Here is a 20,526-nt window from a genome sequence, read left to right on the forward strand (position 1 = left end):
GGGGTCATGCCCCTTCCTAAAGAGCCTCCTGGAGACTGACTGACAAGCAACCTCCTTGAAGGTTCCCCTGCCTCTTCTTCTGAAACTGTCCAGGAAACGCCGGCCCCTCCTCTCTTGGAGAGAAATAGGCCCCAGTCCCTGGTTCCAATCCTGGGAGTGTGCTGATCCCGCAGCCACGGAGGTCCCTTAGCCACTTTCCTGGATGCTCAGCCACACCCCAACCATCCTCCCTACGTATTCTGAAGACAATCATCTACCCTAAAGAGCAGGCCTGAGGGCTCTCCCCACTCCCACACTGTCCCTCCCTACGGGTACCAGGTAGGAGAGTCCACTGGTGCTTAGGGCCCCTTTCTCCAGCCAGGCCAGGGTCCCCAAGAACCTTCTAGACCAACCAGCACCCCACACTCAACATGTCAACACCCAGATAATGGCATCAGTGGTCAATTCACTCCCCCAGAGGGTCCTAAGTCACCCACAAGTGCTTCCATTTCTTCTTTCCCATCGCCTTCATCCTTCACCACCTCCTGCTAAACACATCTGCAATCTGTGACACCCCTTCTAAGCTCTCTCCACAGCAACAGTGTCCAAGCCACCCCTACGCCAGCCCCAACCCACCAGGTCAGCTTTCCTGCCTCCCCAGGTGACCACTGCAGAACCTTCAGGAAACAGGTTGGCTGGATACACCCCCTGCTGAGTGCCTCCTGCTTGTAAGGTCAGGTCTAACTCTCCAAGCAGGTAGGCAGAGCCAATACTGCCCCCTTCTCCCAGCATTCTTATCCTGGCAGAGGCACGGCATCTTTGCTTACCTGCCTCCCAAGCCTTTCTGGCCTGCAAGGCAGCCTCCAGGGACATGGCGCCCATCCTGCTGTGTGCTTTGCTCTTGAAACACCTTCCCCAAGGAACAAAGCCCTCTTAGGAGCAGGGCCCTGCCTGCTTCAGCTACCCAGAGCTGAGCACTGGCCTGAAGGAAAGAGCAAGGAGCAAACATCTGCTGAACACGCAGGTGCTGCCGGCACAGGACCCAGAGCTTGGAGCAGAGGACTGTGTCAAGAATGGAAACCACTTGGCTAGAAAAGTGGGGCTTTCCCCTATGCCAGTAACTCTAGTCCACAGGCAGAACCCAAAACTACCGCGTGGTGAGCAGATCTGCTGCCACTTCTGCTGCTAACTACTTCACCTACTGGTGTGGTTCCTGGATCAAATGGACCATTGCTATTTACGGGTCTCCAATCTGGATGCCTCTAGCTAACATACAGACACTGTTAATTAGGAACCTGGGCTTCACAAGAAAGAAGGGTAACAGTGAGCTGAAAACGTGTGCTGTCCCCTACAAGGAACCCAGGATGCTTAGGGAAAGGGGACATGATTTGTGATAAAACATCCAGTCCTCTTCAGAAGAAGGGCCATGGCTGGTGGTTAAGATGCCTAAAACCAGCCACAGAACCAAAGAGTGCTCGATGCAGCTTCAATAAAAAAAATCCAAGGAGATTATCAGTGCTAATTAAACCTTCACTCCTAACCCACCTCTGGAAAAATCCACTGAGAGAAGGAAACGCATCAAGTGACATACTAACACAGTCTGAGAGGCAGAGAGAAACAGCTCCCAGACACTGCTTCACTCCCTCAGAGTCCGCAGCGGCAGGGTGGGAGCCCGCAGCAGCAGGGTGCTGGAACCCAGTCCACGTCTCCCGGAGGAGGGTCAAGAACGGTTCACCTAGGCCATTACCGCTGCCACCCAGGGTCCACACAAGCAGGAAGCAGGAGTTGGAGCCAAAGGTAAACCCAGGCACAGCCCCCATGCGAGGCCAGGACAGGCTAACCAGCGCCTGCAGCAGGAAGCCAAGAACAGGAACCATTCCTCAGATGCCATTCATTCTCAGGAATTAATGAGTAGGAGACACAAACAAGCACACAGTGGCGCAACCAGACCCCGAGTCCTGGGGACTCAACAAAAAACGCTCCTCCAGCTAGTATACACTACATTGTCGAGAAAAGGAGTCGCACATCCCATGCCATCTATTTTTTGCACCCCAGGGCCCAGGGTTGGCCACATCACTTTTAATGACTTGAGATTCCAGGAGAATTATCACTATGGTAACATTTCAAAAGAGCCATCGAAGTTACCAAGCACCAGTCTACAACAGTTTGGACCTAGTGGGGCCTTTTAGCACAGATCAAGTTATTTTCAAAATGCAGCTAATGATTCCACATTGCTGCCAGGGCTCTGTGAAAGAACTTAGCTAATGGAGTTATTGACAAGTGTGAGTTTATAGAAGAGAGTATCCAGCACGAAACGGGCACTCGGAAGCCAACTGGTGCTACCTGGGATCGAGTTCATCTGAGAGAACACCATCCAAAAAGAACTCAAAGGCGAACACTCGGTGACAGCACTCTTCAATATTGGTGGGGGGAGGCCAGGAAATACTCAAGGAGAACAGAAAGGCTTCAAATTTGCCATTGTTTTTCTTCCTTCAATAACTGACACATTTTACCACTGGGGACTAATACGCAAATCCTTCCCAGTCTTCAGAGCCGAGGGAAGAGGCCAGGAAGAATCAAGTCCTTTCTCCAAGCCTTGTTTTCAGCAGGAAACAGCAGGCTGACCTCGAAGGCCAGTACCATGTGCACTGGGGTGCTGGGTACTCAGCCCATTCACAGGGGAGAGCTCCATCAGGTGCTTTTCAAACAACGCAGCATCACTCTCAACTGCTCTCAAACCCAGCCCAGAGTGTCTCTCACCAGCCTGAATACAGAGTGAGGACACAGCAGCAGTACCATGCCAGGCAAGCCATGCCCTTGGCACATTGATGTTAGCTGCCCACCTGCTTTGCAGTGGGGTCATGATGCGTATCTCACACCATGGGCATGGTCAAACAACCAAACCACCAGTGTGGCATGCCTCACGTCCCAGGGCAGTGCTAACTCTCAGACCCAAGAATCCCCATCCTCCTGTTTGTTTTTTTAAACATTGATTTCCTTAAATCGAACATCTGACCTGGCCATTTTACTAGAATATGTTTACAAATAATCATATTTTCAATATGAGAAAAACTTGGTTTTTACCTTTGCCCATTCAACAGGTCCTTGTGAGCCTATATTTTTTTAGTTACAATATCACGCCCCCACAGACAAGCATGTAACAGGTGAGAACTGTGTTCTCCAAGGGTTACAGGGTCAAGAACGTGGCCCAACCTACCACAAGCATGGAGCATTGTGAAGGCCGTTTACCCAGACATTATCCCTCTCGGGCTCTCGTGTTGTCCCGAGGCTATTTCCAACCAGACCACCTGACAGGGCCAACTGTGCAGGCCCCAGGAGCACCTGCAGGTGAATTCCAGGCCTCTGCTCCTGGGAAGTACAAGGAGGCCTCAGCCCACACACAGAAAGCTGTCACCAAAGGACACTCAGATGGAGGACGGTCTGTCTTGGAAAAGCACACACTGTGGCTGGAAGCTTTGGGAAATTGTAACGTAGAGAAATTTTCAGGAAGAAGACAGACAAAGGACCCTCTTCCTACTGCTCAACTGTCAACAACTGTTGACCTTTAAGAAAAGAAAAAACAATACAAGCACACGGTTTAAGAAAATCCAAACACTGCAAAAAGCATACAAGCTGAGTGGAGGGGTCAAGACTGCCGAGTGCTGTCCGGATTTGTGTTGGGACACTCCTCCATGACCGCCCGGCCACGGCCCAGCAGTGTTCACCAGTAAACAGGACCTGAGGAGTTGCCATGGGACCACACAGGCAACACACGGCCCCTTTATTCCCGTCATCTACTGTGGCTGAAGGCGAGTTGGCTCTTTGAGCAAAGGTGCTCAGACCCCATGCCTGGGGAATGTACAGGTCAGAAGCAAACTCAAAATGCGACACTATGGGGCCTGCGTTGTCACCCATCAGTGATTACCCATAGGATAATCAAACAGGAGTAGCAGCTGGTGTGACAAAGAGGCGGGATCCTGCATGAGGTCTGCAGCACGTCCGTGGAAGGGAGCTGGTGTCAGAGTGCTCAGAGAGGGAAGATGTGAGCTCCCAGCGCAGGCCGAGTCGGGATTCCAAGCTGGCCTGTTGGATTCCACAACCTCCCACTGCAAGGAGAAAGGAGCCACTTTAAACACTGTGAGACACAAGGGGACATCTCCGGGGCATCCAGGGTGGGGGCAGAACGGGGTTCCACTAAGCTAAGGTGAGGCTGGGCTAGACGGCCCTGGGCAGCGCCTCCAGTCCCTCCCCAGCGCTGAACCAGACTTGAAAAAGCATATCCGTGTCCCAGGAATCCTGAAGCCCCACCCTCGTCTCCTACCCTTCAATACGCCCCATTAGGACGACTCAGAGTCAACCGAGAGGGCGTCTCTGGAGGGGCCCTGTAGAGAGCAGCCAGCCCTCCCCTACATGTGGGTCTGGAGTAGAGACAGGCCCACCCAAACATCTGCCAGCCCAGCCAGCCTTCTGCAGACACAGAACGATCCTGGACAGCCAGTGGCACAAGAATTCTGCAGTGTCACGCCCAGCTTCTGTAGCTGTGTGTACAGATGCAGGCAAGGGCTGAACATGACCGACACAAAAGGACAAATGCAGTACATCCAGTGGCTCTCCAGGGGTTCTTCTTTCTTTGGGAGGAAAAGAAGAGGGACGAGGATTTTCTCAGAATGGCCAGGGGGCCACAGCACCCACATTCCTCTGATGTGACAGGGTGCCAGTAGCCAGCAACTACACCATCCAACTGGCCTTGTCAGTAGTAGGCCCAGCAGGAGGACAGACAGGTAGAGCAAGGGCCCCCATGGTTGGGGTTCAACCCTTGCCCAAAGGAAGAAGGTCCATACTCTGCCTGCAGCCCCTGGACGTGTGCCAGGGCAGTTCCACAGTGTGCCCAGGTGACAACCAAGGCTGCCCTTTATCTGCTTGAAAGACTAGGCTAAATATCAGCTGTTGATCCCAGGGAATCAGAGCTGAACGCCAGGCAGGCAGGTAGTCACAAGTTCAGTTTGCCAGATAAACATGACGAAAGGGAAAACAGATAAATGGACTCCATCAATGCTCCAGGTCCTAATTCATGCTCACTCCAGCAGGCCCCACTCTAATTTTGATTAATCATTTCTTGACACACTGTCTATTTCATACCTTGTATGACTCTCACTTTTTTTTAAATATAAAAGAATAAAAACTTTACTGTAAACCACATCCCTTTCTTCCTTCACCACAACATGCCACTTGCTGATGCTAAAGCAGCCACCCATTCATAAGTGTTTCTACCAGATTAGAAGAGAGCTTTAAAACAAGGAGTCTCCTTCTGCAGTCAGAAACCGGTGCTTGACCAATGATTAGCATCCAAGTTTGGCTCCTGCGTAAAAGTAACTCATCATGTAAAAATGAACCCAGCCAAGAGGTGGGGATGGGAGCCGAGGAAAAGCAAGGTATTAAAATTCAGGAGCAGCTGTTTGCAGTAGAGCACCTGTAATTAAGCACGCTCACGTCACTGTCGAATTCAACTTTCCTTTCAATCCCGGATATGCTCTGCCCATGTGGAGGAGTGGAAGAGCTGGAGAGATACGGAGTGTTTGGGGAAGGGAAGAGACAAGATCAGAAGGAGCGGGAGTCACACCAACAGAACTCTCTATTCCTCCATGGGGAGATGTGCACAAGAGGCCACAATGACACGAAAGTCTCCAGACCGAGAACCCGGGGCCCTCCTGGGGTGAGACAAGCCTTGAAGTCCGCATGTTCCAGGGTGAGCTCCTGAGAAGTAGGGAGCCCCGGGGCAGTGACCTCACAGCAGAGCAGGCCTGCAGCAGGGTCACTTCCTGGGCTGTGTGACACCTGGCTCACTTTAGGTCAGACCTCTGTGCCTCCAAGTCCTGGTGTGTCCAGCCCACAGACGGTGGCAAAGATTACATGAGAAGGCACAGGCCTGGCCTTGCCTAGGGACAGCCAGCTGTGAGCAGATGCGGTCCTTTCTAACACAGAGACTGCTCAGGGACGGAGAGGTCCACCCCCAGGTGACAAAGGGGACAGATTGCATCGGGGACTGCAGGGAGGCTCAGCACGCGGTGTTGAGCTGTGGAGCACCATGAGAGAAACGGGCTTCGACTGTACAAAGCCCCAGCATGTGGGAAATCTCCGAAACGTCCATAAGATTCAACTCACCAAGTCCTTCTGCCACTCTGGCCAAATGTCTTCGATTTAGACCTGTACTTTTTTTCCTGCTATTCAGAAAATTCTGAATCGCATAAACACCTTGGGAAGAGGGGACGAAGAAAAGTCTGACCCCTTGAGGCACCGCAGCTGTAGCTACTGTCAGGTGAACACGTGCCTGTGCTGGTGTGGCACAGATCCTTACCAGCTCTCCCAGCAGATGTTGAGCTCTTAGGAGCAGACAGGGCAGAGGGCAAATCAAGAGCAGCGGGCTGGCGGCCAGAGTGCCATGTCCCAGCTTCCAGCCTGGCATGGCCTTCAGAGCATGACATGGCTGTGGCTGACTTGTCCACTGCAGGTTCCTGACCTCACCCCTCAGCCAAATCTGACCCTCCTGGGAGAATGAAGCCAGGGCCCCCAAAGGAAGGTGCTCAGGGGACCTCCCACTCCAGATCTGACCCTCTTCTCGCAGCAGCACAGCAATGCCTGGGGCTGAAGGACAATGCTGAGGGTGGCACAGAGTGAGGAGAGGAGGCCCCTCGGTCCCCCACATCTTCTTTCCCTCTGGGTACAGGGGAGGTCTTCACTGGCCACGGGCCAATCTTGCTTTCCATCCAGAGCCAGCGCTTCACTGCACCACCTCCTTCCAGTCTCTTCCAGCCAGCAGAGCCAGCTCTGTCCTACACACCTGTAGACGCAGAGCCTGTTGGGGAAGCCTCAGCTGAGCCACACATGGAGCTGCGGATCAGGGGGGCTCCGCTGCCACAGCACAGGCAAAGACGTGCCCCAGAGCAGAGACACAAACAGAAATGGTCTCCATGCTTCCTTCTCACTCTGGATCCAGAAAGATCCCACAAGTCCCCCCATGCCAGCTGCTTCAGATCCTTGAGAGCCAGTAAGTACGTGAGGCTCACCATTGGTCCCTACAAACACCACCCCAAGATCTCTTCCCTCCTCAGAACCCACATCTAAAACTTCCTTGACATGAACTTAAAATTGTATCTCGGGCCCAGCACCGTGGCCTAGCAACTGAAGTTCTCACCTTGAATGCGCCGGGATCCCATATGGGCACCAGTTCTAAACCTGGTGGCCCTGCTTCCCATCCAGCTCCCTGCTTGTGGCCTGGGAAAGCAGTTAGGACAGCCCAAAGCCTTGGGACCCTGCACCCATGTGGGAGACCCGGAAGAGGATCTGGGCTCCTGGCTTCGGATCAGCACAGCACCAGCCATTGCAGTCAAGTGGGGAGTGAACCATCGAATGGAAGATCTTCCTCTCAGTCTCTCCTCCTCTCTCTGTATATCTGACTTTGCAATAAAAATAAATAAATCTTAAAAAGAAAATTGTATCTCTTTCAGAGCCCATTTTGTAGCTCACTGGCTGGGAAAAGACACATAGCTAACAGAAAAAGGTAACAGTTGGCCAGCACAGTACACTGGCTGCTGGTTCAAAAGTTTATACTCAGGTATCTGTCCTTAATGGATAACAAAACAGAATCCAGGAAATAGCATCCATTTGTTTCTTTCTCTCCATTTTCTCAGCACAGGAATCGCTGAGCTAATTAGCTGAGGTTTGGCCTATGAACATGAAAGCTTTTCTAGCTTGCTCATTAAATGTGCTCTCGAAGGCTTCCCTTCTAGGAAATGCTGACAAACTTTGGGCTTTTGGGCATCCTATATAGAATACGAGAACCAAATTCACTTGGTCCTTATCCACAGTCCCACTTTAAAGACAAAGACTGTGAAGATACACATTTTTTAAAAACCCACACTACCTCACAGTGCAAAGACTCCAAGTCGCCCACAAGGAGGAAAGCGGTTTCCGATCAGATTCCAAGTCACCGCCACCCGGTAACTTCCTGTCTTCTCCCCTCTGTCCCACGCCGCGGACAGCCGGGTCAGGATCCCGAGACGCGTCACCCGGAAGTGCTGCCTGGGTCTTTGCTCTCCTAGTCTGAACTCGGGTTACTCCAGGAACAGGCAGCAAGATCCCAGCTTCACCTATTAAACTCCTTCATCTTTCCATTAATTCAAATGACAACCATTTTCTACTGCTACATCTTTGCACTGAGTACCAGCAGCCAAGAGACGCAACCCAGTTACCATGTCCCTCTTCACTCACTGGTTTCAGCAGGACCTCTTGGCCACAAACCCTGTTTGCCCATTTCCACCTGCATCCTTAGCACAGACCTCATGCTCCTCCAGGTCAAAGTGCACACAGAGAAGTTTCTGACAGAGGAGGTGGAAGACCTGTCCCCGAGCATGCTCCCAACAGCTTGAAAATGTTAGAAAAAGCTTAAACATCTTCATGTTTCATCTCAAAATGAAGTCAGTGGATTTTAGGCCAAAAGGCTAGGGGCAGGCTGGCCTGGGCCCTAAGCCACGCCCTCAGACCGCTGCTGTGTGCAACACTATACAGCATACTCCACACGAATGGCAACCTCTCTGTACAACCCATTCTCAAGCTGAGAGTCCTACAGACGGACCTGGGCAGACAGTCCTGAGCAAGTGTGCACATTCTTCTTAATAAACACCACATGTATTTATTTGAAGGGCAGAGTTAGAGACAATCAGAGAAATAAATCTCCAATCCACTGGCTCACTCCCCAAAGAGAGGGAAGGAGGGAGACCGACTGATTCCAGGGACTTCCCACTGTCTGTGAGGTTGACCTAAAGATCTGAGCAGGGCACACAACTCCTCAGACCGCCGCCCCCTACACCCAGGGATTCCACCAACCCAGAAGGATCGGAGTAAACAAGGTCTTTTGAAGGCTCTTCAGGATCCTGGGAGGACAGGAGGCTGCAGGCCTGGGGAAGGAGCAGACCCTGCAGGGCTCAGAGCAGCTGCAGAGGAAACTCACCATGCTGCCTGCGACCAAGCACGCAGCAACACACACCCAGCGCCCAAGCCATCAAAGCAGGATTTCAACACGTCCACAGCTCTGGCTCCGCTGAGGTAGCATGGAACACAGCGTCTGCCGGCCGCAGCAGAAGTAACCCTTGCTCGGCTAGTGCAAGGTTGCTCAGGTTCTGGATGAGGGAAAGCTGACTGGAGCCAAAAAATATTTCACTAAATTTACATCCATGCCACATAATCAAGTTATATCGGCTTCCTCACAAGTGCTTATGAATAATTCACTTTGGTAACTGCAAAAACCAGACCAGGAAAAAAAAAATCACTTCAAAGGAAGGGACTTAACACAAATCTTACCTGAGTTTCCTGCTCTCAACTGATTCTCCAACCACTCTTCCTTCATGCTAGCCTAACGCTGAGGCGCACCCCCAGCCTCCCCTCACAGCAGCAGTTCAAGTCCCAGCTGCTCCACTTCTGATCCAACTTCCTGCTAATGTGTCTGAGAAAGGAGTGGAGGACGGCCCAAGTGCTTAGAGTGCATGGGAGATCCAGAAGTTCCTGGCTTCAGACTGGCAAATCCAGCTGTTGAGGCCTTCGGGGCATGAACCAGCAGATGGAAGATCTCTCTGTTTCCCCCTCTAGCTCTGTAATTCTGCCTTTCACACAAAAATCCATCTTTTAAAAAAAGCATTCTTCAAACTCTGCAGCCACAGACCACCCCTCCCCCCCACTTCTCCACAAAAAGAATTTCTTAGTTTTAAATTTCGCACTTCTCTGAGTAGCATGATGGAATGTCTCCCCATCTCACGGTGCTGTACCCAGGATGGAATCATTTCCTCATGCAGGGACTCCACACCGTGCACGCTACCTGCCAGTCAGTAAGCATCTATGTGTCTCATTATGAGATCGAACTCAGTGTGTGAACTCAAGCCACCCTGGTCTTACCTAACAGTGGCCCTGGAGTATGAGAGCAGTGATACCTGCAATTTTATCACAGTATAGTGTTGTAACTATCCTACTAGAAATGATCATTATTAAGCTCTACCTGTGTCTAATTTACAAACTAAACTCCATCACAAGAACGTGTAGTTACAAAACACACCTCAACTATTTGCAGCTGGCTGTGGGCTCAGACATCCCCTCTGGGGGCCTTGGAACATCTTCCGTAAACAGCGCTGGGCCACTCAACCCAAATGTTTCATTAGGGCATGGAAAATCCGACTGGAGGCAGCTGCAGGCTAGGCCTGTCTCACAGCCTAACAAGGCAAAGGCACGTGCCGAGCAACCAGAAGACCTTCAACCCAGCATCCCCATTCCCATCCACAGGGACTCGATGCGAAGCAGCAGGAAGAGCGAGGACAGGACTGGGTGCTGGTTGGTGACCAAGGCAAGGAAACAAAAAGCAACTTCTGTTCAGTAATGAGATGAAACAGAAGCCTGGTTTCCGGAAGAGGGCTTGGCATTCCTGCTCAGCGTTTCCCACCCACCTGGTCTCCCTGCACAGAAAGAGGAGCTGAGGAGGCACAGAGAGCCAGGGTCTGCTTCCTGTGGTGGGCGGGAGAGAACAGGAGAGGAGAGGGGCTGAGTGGGTGAGGAAAGCCACACACACGCACGCATGCGCACCCACAAACATGCACACACACAGGCTCACGCAAGCATGTACGCACGCACCCACAGCTGCATAACTCAAGAAACAGCAAAGCAGGTGTGCGCCCAGGCCTGGAGCGGGTGGCTAGCTCCCTGTGCCACAGGAGGCTTGCGCTCGTCAGAAATAAAAACCTACATCCTTCTTAGCTTAACCATGTGTGCCCACTCTGCAACACACACACATTTAACAAAGATAATGCTTAATGTCAATATAAAACAAGAATCTGTTAATATTTCCTAAATTCTCCCAAAGACCAAGCTTGCAAGCAGAACAAATCCATAGTCTGATATCAAATAGACACCAGTTTATTTGCAGTTACAGAGTCCTGACAGTGCCACATACCTCATCCCCACAATGCTGTGCAAAGATACAGGTTATCAGGACACACAAAGCAGTCTGAACAACTCCAATCAAATGCGCAAGAGTCACTCCTGCACTTTGCCTTGGCAGTAAGCGTATGCAGTCTACCCTGCCTTCAAATGTATAGTCGATGCACCTTCTGAATCTCAGATGGCCTCAGAACGCAGCTCTTAGCTCAACTTCCATTTACCAGGAGCCTAGCATGTGCTCAGAGACCTGTCCCATGCCTTCCAACATGTCCTCCTCATTCGTGTGTCCCTGCTGGAAACTGAGATAAGCAGATATACCTGAGGCAAAAAGGTGGCGGCACCCTGACTGAGGACTGGCTGTTCTTACAGCTTTGAACAGGACACCCCTTGTCCATACAGGACTGTCTACTCATTTAAAAAGATTAATTCATTTGATAGATCTTTCAACTGCTGGTTCACTCATCAGATAGCCACAACATGCAGGGCCAGGCCAGACTGAAACTAGTTCCTTCTGCCACACGTGGAGGTGCTGGAAGGCCAAACACTTACACTATCTCCTGCTGGTTTTCACAGGCCATTAGGATTGAAAGTGGAACAACCGGGACACAAATTGGCATCCATGTGGTTTGTCGGCATCGCCAATGGCAGCTTTACATGCTATGCCACACTCCAGCCTCAGGAACGTCACTTTAAAAACGTACATCCCTTGGGCCGGGCAGCACAGACCTTCCAGGCACAGACTAAAGGGTCTGGTTGATGAACCCAGAAGATATCTGTCGCTCTGACCTAAAATACAATTCCAACAGCCTGTGCCGTGTAACAGCATGTGTGTCACAAACACCCCAGCTTCTGTCCCTCTGGCTCCCACGGGGCACCATGGCTGGGGACCACTGCACCTGGCATGGGGTCCAGACAACCCCTCCTTCAGCAGTCCAGGCATGCGCATATCACATGCTGCAACAAGGTGTGTCTCCAAGGGTGGCTTCCAGCTCCACGGCCAGCTGAGCTTACGTGTGAACTCTTCCACGCATGCCCAAGACGACCCATGCGCCCACACACTCAGAAAGTGAATGCAGCAAGGAAAGCGGCTGCCTGCAAGTTAGAGGAAACCGGGAAGGTGGCACAGCAGGCTCCCCCAGGTCACGTGGGGGACCCACAGACAGCCCCAGCACCTAGAAGGGCAACTCAAGCCAAAAGCCAATGAAAAGCCTTTCTGGTCCCAGAGAGGAGACCCCGATTTAGCACTATCTTCCTAAGGAGGAGAATGACACCGTAGTTAGGTGAGTGACAATCAGCCAACAGCAAAGTCTTCCTCAGGAACCAGGCACAAGCCACAGAGGGGGAAGGTCAGCTGAGTGATGCCCCCAGAAACAAGGGCATCCTGGGAACAGGCGTGGCCCGGGAGGGAGCACAGAAGATGACCTCCAAGTCTGACTATAAAAGGCAGGGCAGTGAGGCACAGGGACACACGGCCCCCTGCCAAATAAAGATCACCCCCACCCACACCGAGCAGCTGACCGAGCAGGGGCCTCCCAGGGCAGCAGGACCAGCTCCCACCAATAAGACACAGCCACAGCCCGCCACCTCCAAGGTTTCTTCCCTTCTAAGGTCACAGGCCCATCTCTCCCTCCAGGTTCTTATCAGGACTTAGTTTGAGTTCTGGAGGGGCAGTGGCTGAAGGGGCCACAGCCTGGTACCATACACTACAGCGTTTAACAGAAGTAGCCCAGGCCGCCCAGGTAGTATAAGTTCAAAAAGTTCAATCAAAAATACTATCTATTGGAGCCAGTGCTGTAGCTTAGCTGCTTAAGTCGCCACCTGCAGTGCTGTTATCCAAACTGCTCCACTTCCAATCCAGCTCCCTGCCGACACGCCTGGGAAAGTAGTACAAGAAGGCCCACATCTTTGGGTTCCTACACTCACAGGGGAGGTCTGATGAAGCGCCCAGTTCCTGGGTTTAGCCTGGTCTAGCCCTGGCTGCTGCGGACTTCTGGCTAGTGAACCAGTTGATGTAAGATCCGACTTTCAAAAATAAATAATAAATCTCTAAATACATATATTGTCCATCAGGGGAGTGGGGCCCCACAGCAGAAATCATGGCCTCCTCGAGTCAGCAGATGATAGTAAGTCCTCCACCTTGACCTGGCTAGCCCCACACACCCAGCCATGGGAAAGAAGCAAAAGGGGTACTTCTGCAGAAGCCAGTGCTGCCCTGCCCTGGGCTGCTGGATAAGCAGCAGGAAAAACTTCAAGAAAAACTTCTGACACCACCTGCCTCCCATCAGGGAGGGGGAGAGAAATGCTTTTCTGTTGTCAATACAAGGGGCTGTGGCTGGCCAGCAGTGAGCAGGCACACTTGGGAGGATGCCCCCCAGCCCTTCCTAGCACACCTTTGGCCCTGACCCCTTCTGCTAAAGGCACAAGAGGAGAGAACACCCCTTGAGCTAGATCCTGTTTGCCAACGACAAGTGGGGGTGATCCAGGGTCACAACCTCCATGGCAGCAGTCGCCGTGTGACTGCTTAGGGAACACCCCCATTTCGCATCTCTGACATTGGGTGAAGGATGGCGACAACAGTCCCATCTCCACTCACGGTCACTGTGAGTCCTGCACAGTGAGATCCTGGGACAGCAGATGCTACACTCTCACATGGATGATGGCACAGCCTGGAAGCAGGGCAAATCAGCCGAGGGCTGGGAGACAGGTCCGTAACTTGGCACAGCCCTGGGGTTCCTGGACAGCACAGGGGAGGTGGAGCTCAACCAGGTGAGTGGCAGGGCTCCTGTCAAGAAGGAGCTTCGGGTCCTGGCTTCAACCTGGTCCAGCCCCAGCAATGGCAGAGAAGTGAACCAGCAGATGAAAGACAAGATGCATGTATACGTTTTCTCTATGTAGCTCTCAGAGAGAGAGAGAGAGAGAAAGAGAGATTCAAACAAGCAAAAGAGAGAAGGGGCCGAGTACATCAAATGTCAGAAGGCACCAGTTAGGTTCCTTTGGAGAGGCCTGAGCCATATGTAAGTCTTTGAAAGGCCAAGCATGTTTCAGGAATAACTGAAGGTTGTGTAAAATCTCCCCTCCAACCATGAGAGGAGACACACACGTAAGTGTGCAGGCACACCCCAGAGTGGGAGTTTGCTCCACAGCACTGTCTACCACATTGCCATTCCCTGCAGAAGGCTACAGGACGGTCAAGAGAAAGGAAACGTGGGTACCCACAGCTGACCATCTCCCCACTAGGCCGAGAGCTCTACACACACACACACACACACACACACACACACACACACACACTCCAAGCTTTATGTCCAGAGGCTTTTCCTGCTCCTCCAGCACTCAGTGGAAGGACAGAGTTCCTCTATGCTTCATCTTCCCCAACAGCCATCTTAATGTTATGCCAGACTCTGCGGATGGCAGATGGCCGACCCACTGCCCTGAACCTCCCTCCTGAAATGGCTCCTGTGTCCAGGTGAAGGAGGTGCAGCAGCCAGGGACCAGAGAGACTGGAAGGGGAGCTGCCCAGGTGCTGGAAGGGACCTCTATAGCAGCACCCTCTGGGCAAAACAGAACACACCCACAGCTCCCAGTGCTGTCAGCTGTGTTAGGAAGTAAAAAGTCACAGCTGAATTTAATAGGACACTTTGCTGAGTCTAACGCGTCTGAAATGTTATATGTGTCAACACGTAATTGATTCAAAAATTATGAATGAGCTATTTTACAAGATTTTTTTTCCCAATGCTAATCTTTGAAACCCAGCATGTATTTCCCAGGGTCACAGGTGTCCCCAGCACCAGCAAGCCCACCAGCCCCACCGACTCAGGGTTTTGTGGCTCCTCTTGACTAGAGTATGTGGGCTCCCTGGGTCTTTAACTGGGCCAATCACAAAATACCAGCTATTTATAGCTTATACATGGACTTCTAGCCAGTGAGGACACAGCCCTGCTGGCCCACAGACCTAAACATTGCCAAGCGCCATGAGGCAAACGCCTAAAGTCAGATTCTAGTACCAAACAACCCAGCTCCTAAGAGGTGGACCCCATCAGATAAGGGTTGCATGTACTTCAAAGGCGGCAGCCAGCACACTGCAAACAAGAGGCCTCAAAAGACCACCACTTCAGCCCCAAAGCAGTGACCAATGTACCTTCGGCAGGTGATTTTCACACGCTATTTAGGAATCGAGGGTAGCAGAAGCCAGGAGGGTTAAGAAGGCACCCTGCTACACAGACCCAGTGAAGCCGAAATCTCCCAGCTGGACTCCACCCCCTCACCATCTTCCCCAGTAAACCTGCACATCCAAGCACTGTGCCTTTGAATCAACTCTCTGCTCCTCCTGTATTGCACCATATTCCAAGTGCATTCATTGACCCGCCATACAACAAAGGCCCCTGACTGCTGCTGAGGTTTAGGGACTTCGGGGTATAACCAGAAATGCAAAATGGAAGGTCAACAAGCTCCTGGCACAGAGCATGGTGGAACATTCCCAATATGGGATTTGAACAGGCCTGAGGGATACCAGAAAGGCCTCAATTCTGCACCCCAAGAGTCCTTAGGTACAAAGGACAGCCAACAAGACCCCACCAGGAGCCTCTGCCGCTTGGCAGACCTAAATGTGACAAGGGGAGCAGGTGTGTTCTGAGGAAGAGGGAGGAGCAAAGAGAAGGAGAAAGGCAAAGGAGGGAGGGGGGGAGAGGAGGAAGGAGAGCAGGGAGAGGAGGAGGGAGAGGAGGAGGGAGAGCAGGAGGGAGAGCAGGAGGGAGAGCAGGGAGAGGAGGAGGAAAAGCAGGGAGAGGAGGAGGGAGAGCAGGGAGAGCAGGAGGAGGCAGCTCAGACTGGCGAAGCAGCAGCCAGTGGTGGACTTACTTTTCTGGCAGCGGTTGGCAGTCCAGCAGCGGTAGTTGTACTCGTTATTGATGGCGGTCTTCTCACATGTTGGCTTCCCCTCCAGGACCCCGGGGCACAGGTCCCCACACTCCTTCGGGGGCTTGTTCCCCACAATGTAGTTGTTGGGCACGGCGTCCAGGATGAGCGACCAGTCCACCGTGGAGAGGAAGCAGAGGTCGGCGTTCTTCTCGATCCTGATGGCGCCCCGGGTGATGTTCCTCAGGTTATGCAGCCCTATGTCCTTAAGGTTAGTCATCTCGAAGATGACCAGGGCATAGTTGTAGAAGAGCTTCCAGCCGCGGATGACCGTGAGGTTCGGGAAGAGGTCCCCCAGGCTCTCGAGGCCGGCCACCCGGAAGAGCAGCAGGTACTCGGTGATGACGGTGAGCTTGGGGAAGCGGTAGTTGCGGTAGTCCTCGGCCTTGGAGATGAGCAGGATGTGCAGGAAGCCCTCGATCACCGTGCAGTTCTCCAGGCGCTTCAGCTGCTGGAAGTCATTGCGGATGTCGATGCCCGGCCCGCAGACTGCAGGAGGCAGGGGGACAAGGGAAACACAGGTCTTAGTGAACAGGAAACGACCCAAAGGCTGTTCTTCAGCCCACCCCAGTGCCCTTCGACCATCATCATGAGAGAAATGAACACTCGGGTCCTTCATTAGACTCTCTCGAGGTGTGTGGGCTGCAGGGTGACCTCTGGACAGCTGACCAGTGAGCTGCAAGGCAGAGCCAAGCACTGGGCAACTCTCCCAGCAGCCACATGAGCGGAGGGCCCTGTAAGCATTCAGACTCAAGGTTAGGGGCCAGGTGCCACTGGGCACCTCCACACGTGAAGGTGCTACCCAGGCCAGCCTGACCCCACCAAGGAGCCCTTGCTGGCTCTTCTTCTGACACCTAACACTGGCTCCCACTACCTGAACACAAGCCCAGGGCCCACCGCACCCAGCCAGGATGACAAGCAACAGTCTACACTGGGCAAAAGCCAATGAAGCCAGAAAATGGGAACCCTAAAGCACGTGCCACCACCTTCCCAGCCACAACCTGGCAGTGTGCTTCCCGGCGGAGCATGAATGGGGATTCCAACAGCAACTTAACAGGTTAAAAAAAAAAAAAAAGAATGACGTCTTAGGAATAGAAGCATCATACAATTCTGACTATCCTAGAAAGCAGGCTTCCCATACAAAGGTGGACAGCAAAACAATAGTCAATGAGGTAATTGTTAAAACTACTAATGCTACTTATCCTTTCTTCACCAATTTTAAGGTAAACCAAGCCAGACAATACATAATATTTACTATAAACACACATCCTTGCCTCTACATGAACATTTGAGCAAGCCAATAAGCACTCTACTAACACCATCACCTAAAAGAGGTAACTTTCTGTTAACCAACTCCCCATTTGGGCGATTCAAGTGCCCCCCATTTTATATATCATAAGTAACACTAACATGAGCACGCTCCACAGATAACCAGCACCGTTTTTTGTTTTGTTTTTTTTTTTTTGTTTTTTTTTTTTTTGTTTTATTGGAAAGGCGGATATACAGAGAGGAGAGACAGAGAGGAAGATCCTCCGTCCGATGATTCACTTCCCAAGTGAGCACAACAGCCGACACTATGCCGGTCCGAAGCCAGGAGACTCTTTCGGGTCTCCCACGCGGGTGCAGGGTCCCAAAGCTTTGGGCTGTCCTCAACTGCTTTCCCAGGCCACAGGCAGGGAGCTGGAAGGGAAGCGGGGCTGCCGGGATTGAACTGGCACCCATATGGGATCCCAGGCGTGCAAGGCGAGGACGTTAACCACTGTGCCACCGCGCCGGGCCCCAGCACCGTTTTTTAGGGTGAACCCCTATAAGCCAAACAGCTGGGCCAACCAGGACCATTTCTCAGGGTGAACCCCTATGAGCCAAACAGCTGGGCACCTGTAGATTTCAAAGGCTTTTGACGAAATTCCCTCAATACTGGAAGACCTTGGTTTATTTCTAAAAGTTCTATTCATATACCAAAACCAAAAATAAAAACAGGGTAACCCTTGGTGATGAGCCTAAAGACTGAACGATGTCCAGCCCCCTGTCAGAGTTTCTTAGGGACCTGTCTGGTGGTACACAGGGGTAGCCTGGTGCTTGCAGTGTCACTATCCCGAGACTGGTGGTTCAAGTCCCGGCTGGATCCAGCCCCTGCTAATGCACCTGGGAAAGCAATGATGAATGGCCAAGTACTTGGGTCTCTGCCACCAATAAAGGAGACCCAGATGGAGTTCTTGATTTCTGGCTTTCACCTAGCACAACCCCAACTTAGGCATCCATTTGGGGAGAAAACTTGCAGATGGAAAATACCTCAATCTGTGTGTGTGTGTCTCTCTCTCTCTGCCTTTCAAATAAGTCTCTAAAAATGATGATAAAGCTTTCCAAACCATGCCATGAAGCATACTTGGTCTAACAATTAAGATTCCACTTGGGAAATACACATCTCTTATCAGAATATCTGGGTTCAAGTGCAGCTCTGTTTCCATCTCCAGCTTCCCTCTAGCACCCATCTGGGAGGCAAGGGTGATGGGTCCCGTCCCTCACCAACAGGGGAGACCTGAACTGAGCTCCTGGCATTAGCCTGGTTCAACCTCGGCAGTGGCAGGCAGCTGCAGAGTGCTGAATGGGACCCACTGAGAAGAGTGAAATTCTCTGATCTGCCTCATTCCCCTGCCACGGAGCTCTTGATGCCAAGGTCCCCTTCTCAAAGCTCTGCCCAAGGGCCACACTGGGGCTTAGTAGGTTGGGACAATACCGGCCACACGGGTATCTAAAATGGGTGCCAGTCCACCTTCCAGCTGTTCCACTTCTGTTCCAGCTCCCTGGAAAAACAGTGGAGGATAGGCTAAGTATTTGGACCCCTGCAGCCACATGGGAGATCCAGAAATTCCTGGCTTCAGTCTAGCATAGTTCTGGCCATTGTGGCCATCTGTGCAGTGAAACAGTAGGTCAAAGACTTATCTAAACCTTTTAAATACATGAATCTCAAAGAAGAAAATATCCCTTAGTTTCCAATATCCCCAGCTGTCTCCCTTAGCTCCTTCTCCACGTTTTCTCATCTCTCACTTGTCCTTCTCCTCCTCACCCAGCTCTGGTCATTGAATCAACATCCGTAGAGCTGAGGGTCCTGAGGCTTAAGGGGTAGAGGGAGAGGTAGGGAGTCCTAGGACCGGACCGAAAACTTGGTCATCCTTTCCTATTAAAAGTGAAGTGTAAGAATTTGCTCTTAAATAATAAGCTTTTACAGAGTAGTATTTGAATGCAATCCACATTCAATTATATGATAAAGCGTTAGGCAACAGTTAGTCCGCTACCATTTCCAAGAGCTCACACTGGTACCCAAAGGATGAGCACCAAGACACATAGCTCCAGTGGCCGCATTTTGTTTCCAACAAAAGCGCCGGAGGCAGGCAAACTGGCTCCTCTGCTTGGCCGGCACACAGCACCCCGTTAACGGAAGCCCTGCTCCACAACGTAACAAGCGGTAGTTCCTTCAAATGAAAGGGCAGTCTCTGTCTTTCACACTTCCCCTCACTTATAGAAGAAAAGAAACAAAGTCGGAAGGAACTGCCCACGTGTTCCGGAAAAGGAGACAACCCAAGCCACCAGTGCTGAAGCCAGGAGCAGCCACCAGCTGTTCTGGATTCTGTGACTGACGCTGCTGGTCCCCAGGATGCTCTGTGAGTGAAACAGGAAAAAAAAGAACACGAAGCTGGGCTGCGAATGATAACACAGCGTACAGAAAAAAGAAGCCCTAGATGGGAAAGAGTCGGATGTGCCTCACCACGAAGGGACGCTCTCTGTGCTGCTATGCCTGGGTGACTGAAAGGAAATTTCAAAACCTCATTTCCCCCTCTTCAAAACACCAGAGCTGGGGTGGTGGCGGGGAGGGAAGGGGGACAAAAACTTTGGAAGGCAAGATCCCAAGCTGGCTCACAGAGCACTGTGGAAGGAAGCAGGGAGAAGGGCAAGAGTACCCCCAAGCCAGAGAGCCCCCGGCAGCACCGACACAGAGGCTGGAGGTGAGGGTGGCGTACGGGAGCGCTGGGTGGTGGCTTGGTACCAGGGACAGAACTTACTTCTCCTAGTGACACCACTGACATAATACATTCCAAGCAGACAAACACTGATTTCAAAAGAACTCCTAGTTACTTTTTCAAAGCTCAAAATACAGAATCTCTAAGAACTAAAGTGAATGGCATAAACTTGCTTCAGGGATTTGGAAAATAAATTCCAAGAACTGGTAAGAAAGGAAGAGATCATGGGAAACACCAAGCCAAGAAAACCCCCCAAGCCATGCATCTGGTGTCGGGGAAGAGAAGTGATTGTGTGTTCCACATCAGACACAACCTGGGGGTCTGCAGAAATGACAAGAGCAGGATGCCACTGGGCAACCTGGAGTGCAAGCTGCCAGCTCCCGCCCTCGCCATCTCTAAGTTGGCTTCTTCCTTCACCTGCATACGGCTGCTTTCCCTTGACAGGACAGTCAGGTAAGAGCTGTTGTCTTATAGTCAACAGCAGAACTGTTAGAATCACTAACCACGGGGGCAAAGACCCACCCATTCTATTGCTCCAGAGTGTTGCGACATAAACCAAGGGGCAAGATTAGCTAATCACCCATTATCCTTCTGTTAATAACCCTGCAAGAATACCATAAAGGATAGTCACACAATT

At 51.7% G+C, this 20,526-nt stretch overlaps 1 protein-coding gene across 2 annotated transcripts in view; it reads right to left on the reverse strand.

Moving 5' to 3' along the window:
* Window positions 1–20,526, reverse strand: part of IGF1R (insulin like growth factor 1 receptor) — a 207,737-nt gene that overhangs the window by 153,984 nt on the left and 33,227 nt on the right. For both annotated transcript variants that reach the window (XM_040969213.1, XM_040969212.1), the window contains exon 2: window positions 15,814–16,359. In XM_040969213.1, the coding sequence (XP_040825147.1) occupies window positions 15,814–16,359 (546 nt within the window). The remainder of the gene's footprint in view (window positions 1–15,813; window positions 16,360–20,526) is intronic.

The sequence above is a fragment of the Ochotona curzoniae genome, unplaced genomic scaffold (genome assembly GCF_017591425.1).
Source record: "Ochotona curzoniae isolate NIBS_2020 unplaced genomic scaffold, NIBS_Ocur_1.0 scaffold_4701, whole genome shotgun sequence".
Taxonomy (NCBI): domain Eukaryota; kingdom Metazoa; phylum Chordata; class Mammalia; order Lagomorpha; family Ochotonidae; genus Ochotona; species Ochotona curzoniae.